Raw genomic sequence first — 16,099 nt, forward strand, 5'->3', positions numbered from 1 at the left:
GTGCGCGCAGCGCGCGGCCGCATCCATTTGCCCATCATCTCCGCGTCCACTAAAAAAACTAATTCAGCCATCGTCCCCGGTTCATCACGCCGGCCTACACATCCATCGCCGGCATCAGCCAGCGGCCGGCAACACAGCCAGCCTCCAAAATGAATAGTTCTCCTCGTCGGCAACACAGCCAGCGGACAGCAACACAGACGGCCTCCAAAATGAATGTTTTCTCGCCGGCACACTGCCGGCGGCCCCGACGGGCGGGCGGCACCCATGTCAGCCTAAAAAAGAACGGCCACGCCGATCGGATGACCTAGTTCAGGCCTTCGGTGTCGAGCATCTCCTTCTGCCTGGCCTCGAACCAGGCCCTCGTCTTGTCGCTCATCTTCGACAAGTCCATGCTTATGATCGCAAGGGCCATCTCCTTCGCTTTGGTGGCGGCATTGGTGGCCTCGATGTCGAGCTGCCTCTGCCTGGCCTTGACGTTGTCGGCCTCGATGTCCAGCTGCCTTTGCCGGGCGGCCTCCTCCATGTCGAGCTGCCTTTGCCGGGCCGCCTCCTCCATGTCGAGATTCCTCCTCTTGGCCGCCTCCTCCATCTCAAGCTTCTATCTTTGAAGGTCTAGGTATTGCTTCATTTGCTTGTCCTTGCTTTGCCGCTTCTTCTCGTCCCTCACATCCTTTTGGGACATCATGCCATGCAAAGTCTCATGCAAGGCCATGGATGAGGCGTCACGTATGTCGTCCACCTTGGAGTTGGTCTTGCCCCTCGGCCTCTTCAACGCCTCGCCATCCCCACCTCCCGCGAACTTGGCCGTCTTCAGTCCTCTCTTCCTTTGTAGTTCACGGTATTGGTCCTTGAACTTAGGGCACATGTTGATGAGCGTCCAACAATGTGTAAGAGTGAATGGCTTGTCATTGTGCCGGGCCTTGAATGCCTCCAAAGATTGGAATGCCTACACCACATGATCAACAACAACAAGTGAACATGCAAACATATACACGGCCAAAGTCTCATGTCCGTAGCAAGGAAAGGGCTAGAAAGAGGAGATCATACCATGTCCCCAACGCCGAGACCACTCACGGGCCGTGCTTCAACGCTCTCAAATGCGGTGCAATACTTGTTGCACTCTTGTTGGATGAACAACCATCTTTTTTGAATCGAACCGATGCCACGGTTTCTTGTAATTTGGAAGGGCTCAAACATCTTCCTTTCATGGAACGTTTTGTGGACTCTCGTCCAAAAAACAATGCCCTTTTGTTGCGCGCCGGTCCTCGGATCTTGGCTAATCTCCATCCAAGCTTGGCAAATCAACTTGTCCTCATCTTGTGTATATGAACCCGTGCGAATGCTCTTCCTCTTCTTTTGTGCCTCTGCTCTTTGGGTGAGCTCGTCGATGAACAATGGCGCACCACTAATATCAACGTCATTGCTTTCTTCTTCTTCATCATCACCTTCGACATAGATGTCATCGTCTTCATGCCACGAGTCACCATGGTCGTAGTCAGCACGATCGTTCCCACCTTCATCAGGGACGTACTCGGCGCGGCCATCCTGACTTTGGGTCTCATCGGGGTCGTAGGCACGACCATGCCCACCGTCGAAGATCACGTCCTCCATGTAGCGGTTGTAGAAGGGGTCGTTGACCGCTAGCGTTGGGGTTGGCATTCCGTCAAACAAGACACGGGGGTCCGGCATGGTGCCCGTGAACGGTGCCCGTGCCTGCTTTCTTAGCATCTCGACGGATGGCCGCCCGCCGCTGCTGGACCCGGGCGTGACGTTGAGGTCGATGACGGCCGCGGGGCGCGGTGTGTACGGCGCGAACAAGCCCACCTCCGGCGACCCCGAGAAATGGGTCTGTCCGTCATGCCTTGGTGGAGGGAAGCCGGGCGACATGGGCGTGGTGCGCGATGTCAGCGACTGGCAGTGTGTAGGCCGCGCAACCGATGAGCTGGTGCTCGCCGGGGCGACGGCCGCTGTAGGGAACCCGGCAGGACGGCCCATGCCAAGCATGAGGATGGCGTGAGATTTGTTGACGAGGTCCTCCTTCTCGTCGGCAGCGGCCTTGCACCGCGCGGCCTCCAGCTCCTCACGCATAGCGGCTCTCTTGGCCGCGGCGGCATTGAGCTTGACGACCGCTCTCTGTTCCCTCCTCTTCGCCGATTCCGCGTCCAACTTGGCGATCTCCTCCGGCGTGCACTCCGACCGCAGTTTCCTTGGCGCCTTCTTCTTCACCTTTGCTGGCGGGTCGATGGCCAGGCAGCCGGGACTCGGCGGGGTGTCGGCCATGGACGAACGAGAAAGGGGGCGGCGGGAGGGAGGCGGGAGGGTTTGGGGAAATGGCGCCAAATGGGCGTGGGGGGGTTTGGTTTCTCCCACTGACAGGCGGGCCAGGGGAGGACAAGCGCGCGCGTCCCGCCCGTCCGCGCGCTTTCTGTTTCACCCCAAAACCAGCGCAAGTTTGGGCCGGGGATGGGTCGAAAGCGGACACAAAGCGCACACAAAGTCCGTTTGCGCCCGCGCGCTGGGCCGTCTCTTTTGTCCCTTTTACCCCAAATGGACGGGGGCGGACAGGATAGGGTTGCGCGGTGGAGTTGGCCTGACGAGAGAGAGAGAGAGAGAGAGAGAGAGAGAGAGAGAGAGAGAGAGAGTGAAAAAAGTGTGTCTGCGTGTGTGAAAGAGACATGGACAACACACGATGAGAAAAAGTATGTGTGTCTTATGCAAACATATCACACATGCATCTTCGACAACGGAGGCAAGATGAGGAGATAGTGTGTGGTTGTTTGGAACCGAGAGAGGAAGACCCCTAGCACGTGGACAAGAGGGGTCTGACAAACAAGGGAGAGAGGTCGAGAGAGACGTACGGAGAAAATGCAGACATGGGGAGGAGAGAGTGTATGTTTGTCATAGAGAGATCCCCTAGAGATTGTGATGGGACTACATGGGTGGGAGTCGAGTGACAAGGTGTGTGCGCGATAGAAGATGCCCCGAGAGATATCGAGATAGACGTATGGATGGAAGGAGACAATACGTGTGTTCTTGATGGCTAGTAAGAGATAATCATACTTAGGAGGGGGGATTGCTTGCACCTATGGCCCTGTTTGGATACTCTAACCCTGAACTAACTCTAAGTAAAGTGGTGTTTGGATGGCAGGGTTAGATGGAGCGCGGATACGGCGAGGCACCTTCACGGGCGGTGCAAGAGGGAGGGAGGGAGGGAGAGGACGAGAAGCTTTGAGGAAGTGGAGAGGGATCTGCTGCGGGGAGAGCAAGAGAAAAAAGTGTTTATTAGTGGTCCCGAGAAGAACTAACCCAAATAAGCACCTCTTGGATGGGTTAGTTCTTTTGGATGGGTTAGATGCATCTAACCTAAACTAACCCTCCTGTTTGGATCTTTTTGGGTTAGTTGACTCCAAACTAACCCAAACTAACTCTAACCCATGGATCCAAACAGAGTCTATGGAGTGAGGGATTATGGTACTTAGGGGGGTGCGTGTCACATGGAGAGAGAACAAGGGAGGAGAGTGTTGGATGGGTCTATATGTATAGCGCGAGCGAGACATGTGTATGTGTGAACCAGGGAGATATAAGGCCCATTTGGCTTGCGCCGTGAGCATCTTTTACGTGGCCTGGGGTTGTGGCTGGATTTCATGCACGCTTGTTTGGTTGCTACCCTGTGAAAAGAAAGCCCGCATGGGCTGGGTTCCCTTGCACTTTAATTAGCCTGGCTGAACTCCAGACACTGCAAGTAGCCTGGCCCAAGCGACCGATTTCGAACGCCTGGTCGTGTGGCCACGAGGCTAACAGCAACATGGATGGATATTAGCATTAAATAATTGATGCATGGATTGATTGATGGGACATTGATGCTTTGCCTGGCCCAGGCATGAACCAAACGCTTCAGCACCACACAAGCCTGGCCAGGCAGAAATATTTTACATCTCACGTCCACACCAGGCAGTACCGACTTTCAAGGCATGAGGGTCAGGTCACGAACCAAACTGACCAATAAAGTTTGAGAGAGATTGAGGAGCCCCGATAAGGCTGAGTGGTGCGTCAGATAGCTGAGAGGGGGAAAGAGATATTCCATCCTCTTGATAATGCAGTGCATGTGAATTTTTTAGAAGTCAAACTTTGGAAACTTTGATCAGGTTTACGCAAATGTTATTTATATCTACAATACCAAAGATACATCATACAAAACTACATCTCATGGTGAATCTAATGGTATATGTTTGCCGTACTAGATGTAATTCTTTTTCTCCACGTACATGGTCAAACTTTGTGATGTTTGACTTTTCAATAAATCTATGTGCTATGGACGGAGGTGAGTGCCTCAGTCGAGACAGATCAAGTGTGTGTGAAGGAGAATGAGTAAGTGTGCAAAAAGAGTATGTGTGTGAAAGAGAAAGTGACAACAAAAATTAGAGAGAGTGTGTGTTTTTTCGTTTCTTATGCGAACATATCACGCATGCATCTCCGAGATGGAAAAGTGAGGCGAGGAGATACACGAAGATAGCTAGTGTGTGATTGTTTGCAACGGAGAGAGACACCCCTGTAGCACATGTCCAATAGAGGTCTGGCCAACAAGGAAAAAAGGTCGAGAGGGATACATGGATGGCATGGACGCATGGGGAGGGAGAGAGGGTGTGTTTGTGATAGAGAGATCCCCTCGAGATTGTGAGGGGACTATATGGGTGGGAGATCGAGGGAGTGCGTGCGCGATAGAAAGATGCCCCGGGAGAAATCGAGATAGACCATGCACATGTTTGTGATGGAGACTAAGATTAGCTAGTCATCTACATATACGGGGGACTGCGTGTGCCTACAATTGAGTGAGAGACCATCATACTTGGCTAGCTGGGCATGAGATTGTGTGTGTGTGTGCGTGTGAGATGGAGAGAGAACGATGGAGAGAGATAGAGTTTTAGATGGGCCTATCGAGTGCAAGTGAGATATGCATGTGTATGTGTGACCCAAGTGGATGGAGAGTTTGAGAGAGGGGGGAAGTGCTCCGAGACGACATAGTGGTGCGTGAGAGAGTTACGGGCAAAGAGCCAAGGAATTTGTGTGCGTACGATGAGTGCACCCAGGATATCTAGCTTGGACTAGCTATAGTATCATACATAGTGTGCGAGAGAGACCTATAGATGGTGTATATATGAATGCGGACTAGAAAGACCCCCCCCCCCCACACACACACACAAAGAGAGAGAGAGAGAAAGGGAGAGGGACCAACAAGGTTTTTGTGTCGGATGCGTGCGACAGAATTGAAGATTGTCCGCGAGAGTGAGAGAGAGAGAGAGAGAGAGAGAGAACATGAGTCCAGCAGAGAGGGAGGTTGTCAGGACCCCGACTCAATGCCATATCGATCTAGCATGTAACACCTCATATCACTTTGCGGCCTCACACACGGTATCCCACGGGTGTCGCCTTACCTTTGCCCGGGACCGTTTGCGTCTTTTGGCACACGTATATGATAGTGTCCTAGCATCCATATGATAAGGAGCCCGGGCTGACATGGCTAGTCGTAAACCCAAAGTGGCACAAACTTACAGGGACAGGCATCCATGACCCAACATCGAACGTGTCGGTCATCAGCGAGTGAATCCAGGCTGTAGCACTGGGCTAGCAGGACTCCGGTGAACCGGGCTGTAGCAGGCTAACAGGACTCCGGTATTCATCGCGTGACATTTCCCCGAGGGGACAGACACAGGAACGAAGAAGGACACATGTCGGCCAGCCTAAGTGTTCCGGAGCAGTAGCAAGCTACCATGGCTCAGTGGAAACACTAGGAGACATTTCTCGATAAGAGAGGCTACTAAGGATAAACAACTAGATAGTCAGATCCCACACATACCAAGCATTTCAATAACATACACACAATATGCTCGATATGTGCAAATACAACATGGCATCACAACATGACTCTATGACTCAAGTATTTATTCAATAGGCTCCGAGGAGCGAGATATTACAAACATGGGTCTTATGACCCAACAATCAGAGCATACAAGTCAAAGCACAAACGGAAGCTTAACATGTCTGAGTACAGACATCTACAAATGAAAAAGGCTGAGAAGCCTGACTATCTACCAGATCCTGCCGAGGGCACAAGATCGTAGCTGAGGTAGCAAGCTAAACGTCGAAGTCCACGCGGTACTACTAGCGAGACTGGAGTCTCTCTGCAAAAACATAAATTAAGCAACGTGAGTACAAATGTACCCAGCAAGACTTACATCAGATCTATCTACATATGCATCAGTATCAACAAAGGGGTGGTGGGGTTTAACTGCAGCAAGCCAGCTTTGACTCGGTGGCTAACCTGAACTACGACTGTAAGTAACTCTTTTGAGGTGGCGCACACGAGTCCACATATTCACCATATCAATACACCACTATGGATCTGCTCCCGTCTCCCTACGAGAACGCCATCCATAGCACTCACACTTATCTTGCGTATTTTAGAGTATCCACTTTCACTTGTCTATGAACTGTACAGGCAACCCAGAAGTCCTTTACCGCGGACACGGCTATTCGAATAGATAATGTTAACCCTGCAGGGGTGTACTTCTTCACACACGCTCTCACCACTTACCGCCGTTTACACGACATGTACTCGGCAACCTTCAAGCGGAAGCCCAGCGAGGGTGTCGGCCACGACCTGACTAACCACACAAGTCTCTCGTCCAGGTTTATCGCCTATTCGGGTTCCATCCGCAAGGAGATCCGGCCGGGGTGTCGCTCACGGCCCCAAACGATGTGAGCAGGGTTCCCAAGCCCACCATCCGGGTGCCACTTGGTACACCGTGCCACTGTGCCTAGTCTGTCCCAAGCCCACCTGTACCGGGTGCCACTTGGTAGACTACTAACACTACCTACAAACACCAGAAACTAGTTGCAAGTCTTGGACAGAGATCGAGTTGATTAATAAGTCGAGAGAGTCAATTAAGGATCCCAATGTGTGGTAGTAGCTGTTCATGGATCACAAACACAGAACTCAGTTCCTGAGGATGGCTGCAATGAGACAACCCACCATGTACTCCTACATGGCCTCTCACCGCTACCTTTACCAAATCATGTTCACACACTTAGCTCTCAACAGTAGGACATGTTCACACACCTCCAATTCAACCCCGAAGAATCAGACCTGACTCAACTCTAAGCAGTAGCAGGCATGACAAACAAGCATGTATGAGTAGGCACATCAGGGCTCAAACAACTCCTACTCATGCTAGTGGGTTTCATCTATTTACTGTGGCAATGACAGGTCATGCAGAGGATAAAGGGGTTCAACTACCGCAGCAAGTAACAGATATGTCGTTGTTGTCCTAATGCAGTAAAAGAGAGCAGGAGCGAGAGAGTGGGATTGTATCGGAATGAACAAGGGGGTTTTGCTTGCCTGGCACTTCTGAAGATAGTATAGCTCTTCATCAGTGTCATTGAACTCATTGTCGGTACGTCGTCTACTGAGAGGGGACAAACACCGACAAACAAAGAAGAAGCACAATCAATGCAATGCACAATATGATGCATGATCATGACATGGCAATATGTTGTGGTCTGAGCTAATGCAACTAGGAGCCAGTTAAATGAAGTTGGTTTGAATCCAAGATTCAAATGCAAACTCCATATGTGAAGGTTTAAATGTCATTATATGATTTGTGCTAAACAGCATCTATAAGTTGTTCTAACATGCATGAAAATGGTACAGATGGATAGATTGGATTTTTCTGATCATTTTTCATATATAAATTATTTCATTTGGAGTTACGGTTGAATTTATATGAATTTTACAAGTTTTAAACATTTTCTGGAATTTCCTGGATTTATTTTAAATTCAGAAAATTGTTAATTGCGTCAGCATGACGTCGGGGTGATGTCAGCAGAGTCAACACGCCAGGTCCAGGTCAAACCTGACCTGTGGGTCCCACATGTCAGTGGTTAGTTGACTAACTAAACAGAGTTAGTTAGTGTTAGGTTAGTCACTAATCTAGGTTAATTAGCGCTAAACTAACCTAACTAAAATTAACAAGGGTGGCCCACATGTCAGTGAGAGAGGGCTTAATTAGTAGGGTCATTAGCCCCTAATGATGGCGCCACGTCAGCACGTCGGAGACCAGCCGGCGGCGACCACAGAACACGGCGGGGGCACGCCGGACTTGCGCTAGAGACGTCGGTTTAGCACGCTGAGGGCACCAGGGCATAGCCCTTGCTCTTGCGCATCCAGAAAGCCAAGTAGGAGGGGCTGGGGTCGAACGAGCTCGCTGGAGTCGAGCTCGTGGCGGCGGGGCATTTCGGCTCCGGTGGAGGAAGCGGCTAGAGCTCGAAATCGGGCATGGAGTTAGGGGGAAACGAAGAAGGGGCTCACATGGAGTCGGTAGGGCGGCTCAGCAAGCTCGGGGATGTCCGGATGGCGGTGGAATCACGGCGGCGATCGCCGGGACCTGAGGAGGGGAACGGCGGAGCTAGCGGCATCCAGGGGCTTCCGGCGCCTTTCGTCTGGGTGAGGATGAAGAGGGGGGCGAGGCGGAGCTTCCTGGGTCGTCGGCGAGGCGGGGAGGTGGCTGTGGCCGCGGCGAACGGTGTCGGTGGCGACGGCGGCGCTCGGTGGGGAAGAGAGAGGAATCCAGGGGGGAAGTGAGGGTGAGGGAGAGAGCGAGGAGGGTCCAGGAGGTGTCGTGGCGTCCGCAGCGGCGTCGTGGAAGGGGGCAGGCAGGCAGGGAGGGAGGAGGTGGCGCTGCGCGTGCGTGCGTGGGCGACACGGCGTCGTCCTCCTGGCAGCAGCTAGGAGATGACTGGCAGGGCCAGGTGGGCTGGGCTGCCTAATGGGCCGGCTACAGGTAAGGCCAGGTAAGTGGCCCAGGTACTCTCTCTCTCTCTCTCTCATTTCTACTTTTGTTCTGTTTTCTATTTTTGACATTTGTTTTAATTTGGTTTTTGAACCAAACTAATTTTATTGCTTCTGATAAATTTTGCAGGGACTAAAAAGGATTATTCCAAAGCCCTCAACAAAAAATCAGAATTATTGGAGCAATAAATTATTTATAGTATTTATTTGCTCCTATTCAAAATACAATATGTGTTAATTCAATAATCCAAAATGTCATGCAAAAATGTGCATCACCTATGGTTGCTGTTTCCAGCATTTCCAAAAATGATGGACATTTTTGAAGGCCATTTGGGTTCACTGAAAAATATTTTAGTTGAACCTGGTGGATTCCTTTTTAATGCTAGGGTTTGAACATCCCCCATTTCAAGTTTCAAGAGAATTTAAACATGATGCATGGAAGCTAAAGCAAAGACAAGCAAGGCCTGAACTGGGGATGTGACAGAGGTCGCGTTTTATGCATCAAAGACTGATATAAACTTGCATTCAAATATTTAAATTGGAGACCGTGTTGTCTGCAATCCACACACGAACGGATATATGCGTATATCAAACAAGTTCATTAATTTGACTTTCAACATGTTCATGGAGTACTATAATACTGTACAACATGCTACTCGATTGAGGTGTTCAATTTTGGATTTAGTTCACTATTTTGACCTACTGAATGAGCAGTTCATTGAATCGAGATATTTCATTTTGGGTTTGATTCGCATTTTTGAGTGGGTCAGCTATTTGTCATATAGTAAATCGCTAGCAACGAGCATGTAAAAACACATTACTCCCGAGCATCATCTCTCCATCTAAAAAAGAAGTGGCAAGCTAATATTTCAAAATTTGATTCGAATTGACTTGGTAAGGTAGATGTGGATGCTCGTTCTCCCAAAATTTTAACGAACCGTTAAACATCCTCTCTGCTCGGAGGAATTCGCCCGAGCAAATAAATGGGAGACGCGAAATTACCGTCCTATGTGGGACACGCATCAATTGGCCCGTTGTACATCGAGGGTAGGTTCGTAACTTCATCCAAGCGCGCCTTCTCCTCGGCCGAAATGACACGTGCTGAATAATTCATAAACCATGGTCGGCAAAACACGCTCTCCTCGCCCAAAATAGCTCGCGCCCACTATTTCAAAACACGCTCTCCTCACCCGAATTCGCTCGCGCCCACTATAGTTCAAAACACGCCCTCCTCGCCCGAAATCGCTCCCGCCCACTTTTGGGGAGAAGCAAAGTTACTCTGCTATCCCCGACCCTCAGTACACATACCCAAGCCGAGAATCCTATAGACAAGGGTAGAACTATAACTCCCCCTCACATTTCAAACAAATGCGTCCGTAAGACATGGTTCCACTCCCCTCCCAATCCCCCACCCCCCGCCCGCCCCCATTCATACCTCGTGGGCGCCAAATCACCTTCTCCCCGGGAAGCTCCCTTCTCCCGAGCCGCGAAACCTCAGCCCCACCTCCATGGCGCCCCCCACCGCACCAATTTCACAGCCGCCCTCCTCCCTAATGTCGGAGACGCTTTCCAATTGTCGCCGTGCATTGGGCCGTGTGCCTCTTACTCCGTGATGCTGGTGCTGCCTCGATGACGGCCGCGTGAACTGTACCAGAGCCGATTCACCCCCGCCGTTGTTCATGGTGCCGGAGCGGCTCCAACTTCGGATCCGTCCAGAGTCCTGGCACTGCTTCCGCGTAGCCGTCGACCATCGCGACATCGCTCTTTCCCTGCCGCTGGTCACCACCGCAACCGCGCCGGCCTCACCAACTCGGCAGCTGGACCTGCCTACTTCACCATGGCGCCAGATAGGTCGCACCCTCATCTGAAATCACTTTATTTAGGCGTCAGTTGTCTGAATTTTTATTCTGGGCCAATCGATTCCCAATGGGAAGCAGCACCCCTCGAGGCGGCGGAGCTCCTAGGCTGCCGGTTGGCTGGTGTCTAACGTAAGGGTGCGGGGCCGCAAGTTCGCCGCGGAAGCAGCGCTTAGATGGCTATCTTTTAGAGTTGCGTGGGTTGAAGGTACTGCCGTCGCCGGATCTGGATGACGGGGAGTCTTTGTGGATTGGCCCGGGGGCGGCGCAACCACGGCAGTGCGGTGGGGCGGGGAGCGGGGTTTTGGACGGGGCCGGGACGGCGGAGGCAGGCTGCTCTGCCGTTGGTCGCTGGCTCTTCGGGGAAGATTCCGAACAGTGTCAGCCGGGAGGCACAAGACGGCCATCAAGCCATCCGGCATAGATCGGACAGTACCAAAATAAAATAAAATCGTGTGACCCCAATTTAGTCTTCAGTCAACAGACGTGTGACCACTCTTGTACCTTGCTGTTGATCTCTTAGTGTATTTCTTCGGATCAAAGAGATATGTCGTTCTTAACTTTATGTGTTATCTGCATCTTCAGACACACCGTCTTCCGACTCACCGCAGCTGCTCCAACAAGGGAAGCATACACCAGAAAGGAGCTACAGTCCCCACTCAACAGTTCCCTGCATCAAATGCGCGTGCCCGACATGGACAGCCACAACAACTGCAGGGCCATCGACAAGTCAGCACATGATGCTCACTCCTATGGATGGCAGCCAGATAGGTTGTACCCTCATCTCACTTGTGTGCAACATTTATGGCTTTGTTATTCATTTAAGCACGGAAAATAGATCATCACATTTCACTATATATTCCTGTTGATCTCTTACGGGTCTTGTTCAGGAGTTCACGTTGTTCCATAGTTCAGCTAAGATACTTGTTCTTTAGGTAACGTTGTTCCATAGTTATCATCCATCAGCCAATGCTATCCCACAGGCTAGTGATTATAGTATTATACCACTTCTAGTATTACCTATGTTGTTCGTTAATACTTTTGTGTGCCATCTAGTTAATCTTGAGTACAAACGATACATATTATGTAGCTTTCATCTGTGTTCTCCCTTTAGTTTATGAGACCTGTTGTTGCTAGTTAACCCCAGCCCTACTATTTATGTCGTCTCCTACAGGCACTCATTTATATAAATCTAACTACTAGTTGTCTTCCATGCATGTCAGATATAATTGCACACACTGATATATCCACAAGAACCTCACGGAGCAATGTAAAGGCCAATAAAGTTGATGTCAATGATACCCAATATGATGGAATATGTAAAGGCAGTTCTTCAGAAGACTTGCAGAAAGATGATGAATCCTCTTCACCCCACAAGGTCCTTGCTCTAACTTGGCCTGTGATATGGGTACAACATGCATATAATGTCCTGGAGTGTATCTACTCTGTTGCAATGCCATGTGCTTAGCATGCTGATCATGCATGTAAATATGTCATGCCTTCCTATTTTTCAGTACCTATTCCATTCATGATAACATGTTTTCAAATTCAAGTACTGCCATTCTACTCTATCGCAATGCCATCTGCTTAATTTGGACATCATGCTTCTGAATATCTTATGCATTGTTATTCATCAGTATGTACTTCATCTGTCTGCCATACCATGTTTTTTTACATTGAAGTGTTGTTCTAGTGCTTTGTTGCAATGCCATCTTGTTTTCCCAATCATACACGTGTATGTTGCCTTGGTTATTTCTGTATGTATTCCGCTAGCATATAGTTTTACATTCAACTAGTTTTTTTTGCTGTGTTGTCCTGTCGTATCCCTAGCTCTTACACCATACTCCCTCCGTCCGGATTACATGCTGCCAAAATGGATAAAAAAGGAAGTATCTAGAACTGAAATACGCCTAGACCCATCCATTTTTTTCCGGATGGAGGGAATACATGTCAATATGTCATGCCTTTCTATTCTTCAGTACCTATTCCATCTCTCTGTTGTCGCATGTTTTATAATTAAAGCACCATTCTTCTATACAAGGCATGCAAGGGGCAGACGACTATGTTAGAATCTGAAGGGTTACAAACAAGGCCTTTGCAAAAGATCCAAATGCTAGGAGATAATAAACCAACTCCAGTTTTTATAGATACTGCTCCAGCACAGAGAAACCCAACTCCTACTGATAATAAGCAGATTCCAGTGGCCAAAGAACTAGTCCGCTCCAGTCGAGCAAAAATATGTCAACTCAATTCTAAGAAGCGTGTGCGTATCCTTGCATCATGAAATTTTATAGCATGCTGATCACATTTTCTACATGTTTCTTACCCATCTCTCTTTTAGAAAATAAGCTTAACAGATAGAGGAATTTCTGCAATGGTATCGTTTGTGAGGAAAGATTCTTGCAGGAATTCTCTATGCTCCAATGTAGATGTAAGTACCTGTTGTATCACTATATTTTTACATCAGCATGTATTTTGTTAATTGGCGTGAATCCAACCTTTATCTGATCTAAATTTAGTTGTAGCAAAATGTATGATTAAAGGCCACAATGTTGATTTTTGTAAGGAAAACTGCTTGGTAGTTTTGCATCCTGAGCTGCATGAGTCTACTATCTCATATCAGTGGGTTTGAATACTTTGGTTCTGCAGTGGGTTTTTCAGTGTTTTTTTACTGTGTTGTCCTGTCATATCCCTAGCTCTTACATCATACTCCCTCTGTCCGGATTAAATGTCGCAGAAATGGATAAAACTGGATGTATCTAGAACTGAAATACGCCTAGACCCGTCCATTTATTTCCTGATCGAGGGAATACATGTCAATATTTCATGCCTTTCTATTCTTCGGTACCTATTCCATCTCTGTTGTAGCATGTTTTATAACTAAATCATCATTCTTCTATATAAGGCATGCAAGGGGAAGACGGCTCTATTAGAATCTGAAGGGTTACAAACCAGGTCTTCGCAAAAGATCCAAACGCCAGGAGATAATAAACCAACTCCATTTTTCATAGATACTGCTCCAGCACAGAGAAGCCCAACTCCCACTGATAATAAGCAGATTCCAGTGGCCAAAGAACTAGTCCGCTCCAGTCCAGCAAAAGAATGTCAACTCCATTCTAAGAAGCGTGTGCATATCCTTGCATCATGAAATTTTATAGCATTCTGATCATATTTTCTACATGTTTCTTACCCATCTCTCTTTTAGAAAATAAGGTTAAACGATAGAAGACTTCCTCCATTGGGATCGTATTCGAGGAAAATATCTTGCGGGAATTCTCTGTGCTCCAATGCTGATGTAAGTACCTGTTGTATATCACTATATTTTTACATCAACATGTATTTTGTTAATCGGCGTGAATCTAACCTTTATCTGATATTAAATTAGTTGTAGCAAAATGTTAAAGGTGCCAATGTTGATCTTTGTAAGGAAAACTGCCTGGTAGTTTTGCATACTGAGCTGCATGAATGTACTATCTCATATGACGCACATTACTGAATTGTAGTGCTTCTCTGGTTGCCCATTCATTCATTGTGTCAATGTTACTTTCGTACTACCTTACCTGGCTGATGATAGATGTGTCATATTGTGTCAATTTGGTGTAGGCTACTTGCCCAAACATTCGTTGTGTCAATGTTGCTTTCCTATTATCTGACTTGGCCAATGATAGCAATGCTAGTGTGTTAATTTTGTGCAGGCTGCTGAAGATAAGAAGACAAACTCTGAAAACAGCAAGGCAACCCCATTGTTTCTTTCCAATAAATCTAGGCCAGGTAATATGGCAATAACTCATGATTAATCTATTTGGTTCCTGTCCTAATTTATGTTATGATGCAGTGGTCGAGACACTCTCCACTATCAATAATACAAGCCTGCCAAAATCGCCATCTGAATCTGTTCAGTATCCTCTGTCTCGAATGCAACAGAATAAATGTATGTTTGTGAACCAATTAATGGCTGAAGCAATGATGGAAATGGTGGATGAATCAGAGGTGCAGAGTCGTGTGACACAACAACTGATCAATGTTTTCAGAGACAGTGTAGCAAAGCAGAAAGAACTTGCCCACATGCTTGTGGGCGTCATCTGTGCTGAGGTTGCAGATTGTGACGTTGTAGATGGTTAGGTTCTAGTCATTTATTTGCACTGGCATCAATCTTTGATTGCCCAGTGGATGTAGTTTCCTGTAATATATGCTGGATGTGCAACGTTATTCCCTGTATGCCGTACCTTTGCCTGGTCGGTTTTGGTCCTGTGCATAATTGCTCACCGTAATGGGCTCAAATTATCTAATTTGGCCTAAAGACATGTACGAACTTTAGTGGGCCCATTAAGTTAATGGGCCGTTACTAGGCCGAAAGTTAATGGTCGGCCCTCTTACCTCCCGGGTCGTTAACAGGCCGACATCGAAGCGGGCAACAGGTGGCCCCGGTTTATTTCACGGGCCATTAACAGGCCGTTACTAAGTTTGGGCTACATATGGCCCAACTATACTGTAGGCCTTTAGCAGGCCGAAAGAGACAGCGGGCTTGTACTGGACAATGAAGACCATGGGCCGCTAAGAGGCCGAAAGTCAGGTCGTATTGTAAATGGCCCAACTGTGTTGTGGGCCTTTAGCAGGCCGAAAGAGAAACCGGGCTGGTATTGGACCATGAAGGGCATGGGCCGTTAAAGGGCTAAAACTAAGGTCTGACTACAAACGGCCCAACTCATTTATGGTCCGTTAACAGGCCGAAAGTCACTCAGGGCCGGGAATTGGCCCAACACTTAAATGGGTCGCTAAAAGGCCAAAACTAAGGTTCGACTAAAAATGGCCCAACTGATTTATGGGCCGTCAACAGGCTGAAAGTGACACCGGGCCAGAAAATTGGCCCAACACTTAAATGGGCCACTAAAAGGCTGAAACTCAGGTCCGACAACAAATGGCCCATCAGATTTATGGGTCGTCAACAGGCTGAAAGACAAACCGGGCCGGAAACTAGCCCAACATTTAAATGGGTCGTTAAAAGGCCGAAAGATGTACATCCTAAAAATTGGCCCATCCATTAAACGGGCCATTAACAGGCCAAAATCTCATCGGGCCGATATTGAGCCCAGATATATAGCAGGCTGTTAACGGGCTCGAACTGACGATGGGCTGCAATGGTGTCAAATCTTTAACGGGCCATTGACGGGCCGAATTGGCTCATCTCATATGGGCCGTGGGCTTAAATGGACCTGACACAAGTAGGCCTTATATGTGCTGGCCTGCTAATTTTTACTGGGCCGGCCTTTTCACAGGAATGGGCCTCTGTTGGGCCATGCCACGTGTTGAGGTACCATAGGCGTCTTCCGTCCAATGAGTGGATGACATCTGTCCCAACGGTGAGCTGACACGTGTTTCCTCCAGCCAATGATGATTT

At 48.6% G+C, this 16,099-nt stretch overlaps 1 protein-coding gene across 1 annotated transcript in view; it reads left to right on the forward strand.

The window, feature by feature from the left end:
- The first annotated feature begins 1,780 nt into the window (after nt 1-1,780).
- Nucleotides 1,781-16,099, forward strand: part of LOC123080053 (uncharacterized) — a 65,622-nt gene continuing 51,303 nt past the window's right edge. The window contains exon 1 of the mRNA XM_044502916.1: nt 1,781-1,969. Coding sequence (XP_044358851.1) covers nt 1,781-1,969 — 189 coding nt within the window. The remainder of the gene's footprint in view (nt 1,970-16,099) is intronic.

Source organism: Triticum aestivum, chromosome 1B, assembly GCF_018294505.1.
Source record: "Triticum aestivum cultivar Chinese Spring chromosome 1B, IWGSC CS RefSeq v2.1, whole genome shotgun sequence".
In the NCBI taxonomy this organism is placed as follows: domain Eukaryota; kingdom Viridiplantae; phylum Streptophyta; class Magnoliopsida; order Poales; family Poaceae; genus Triticum; species Triticum aestivum.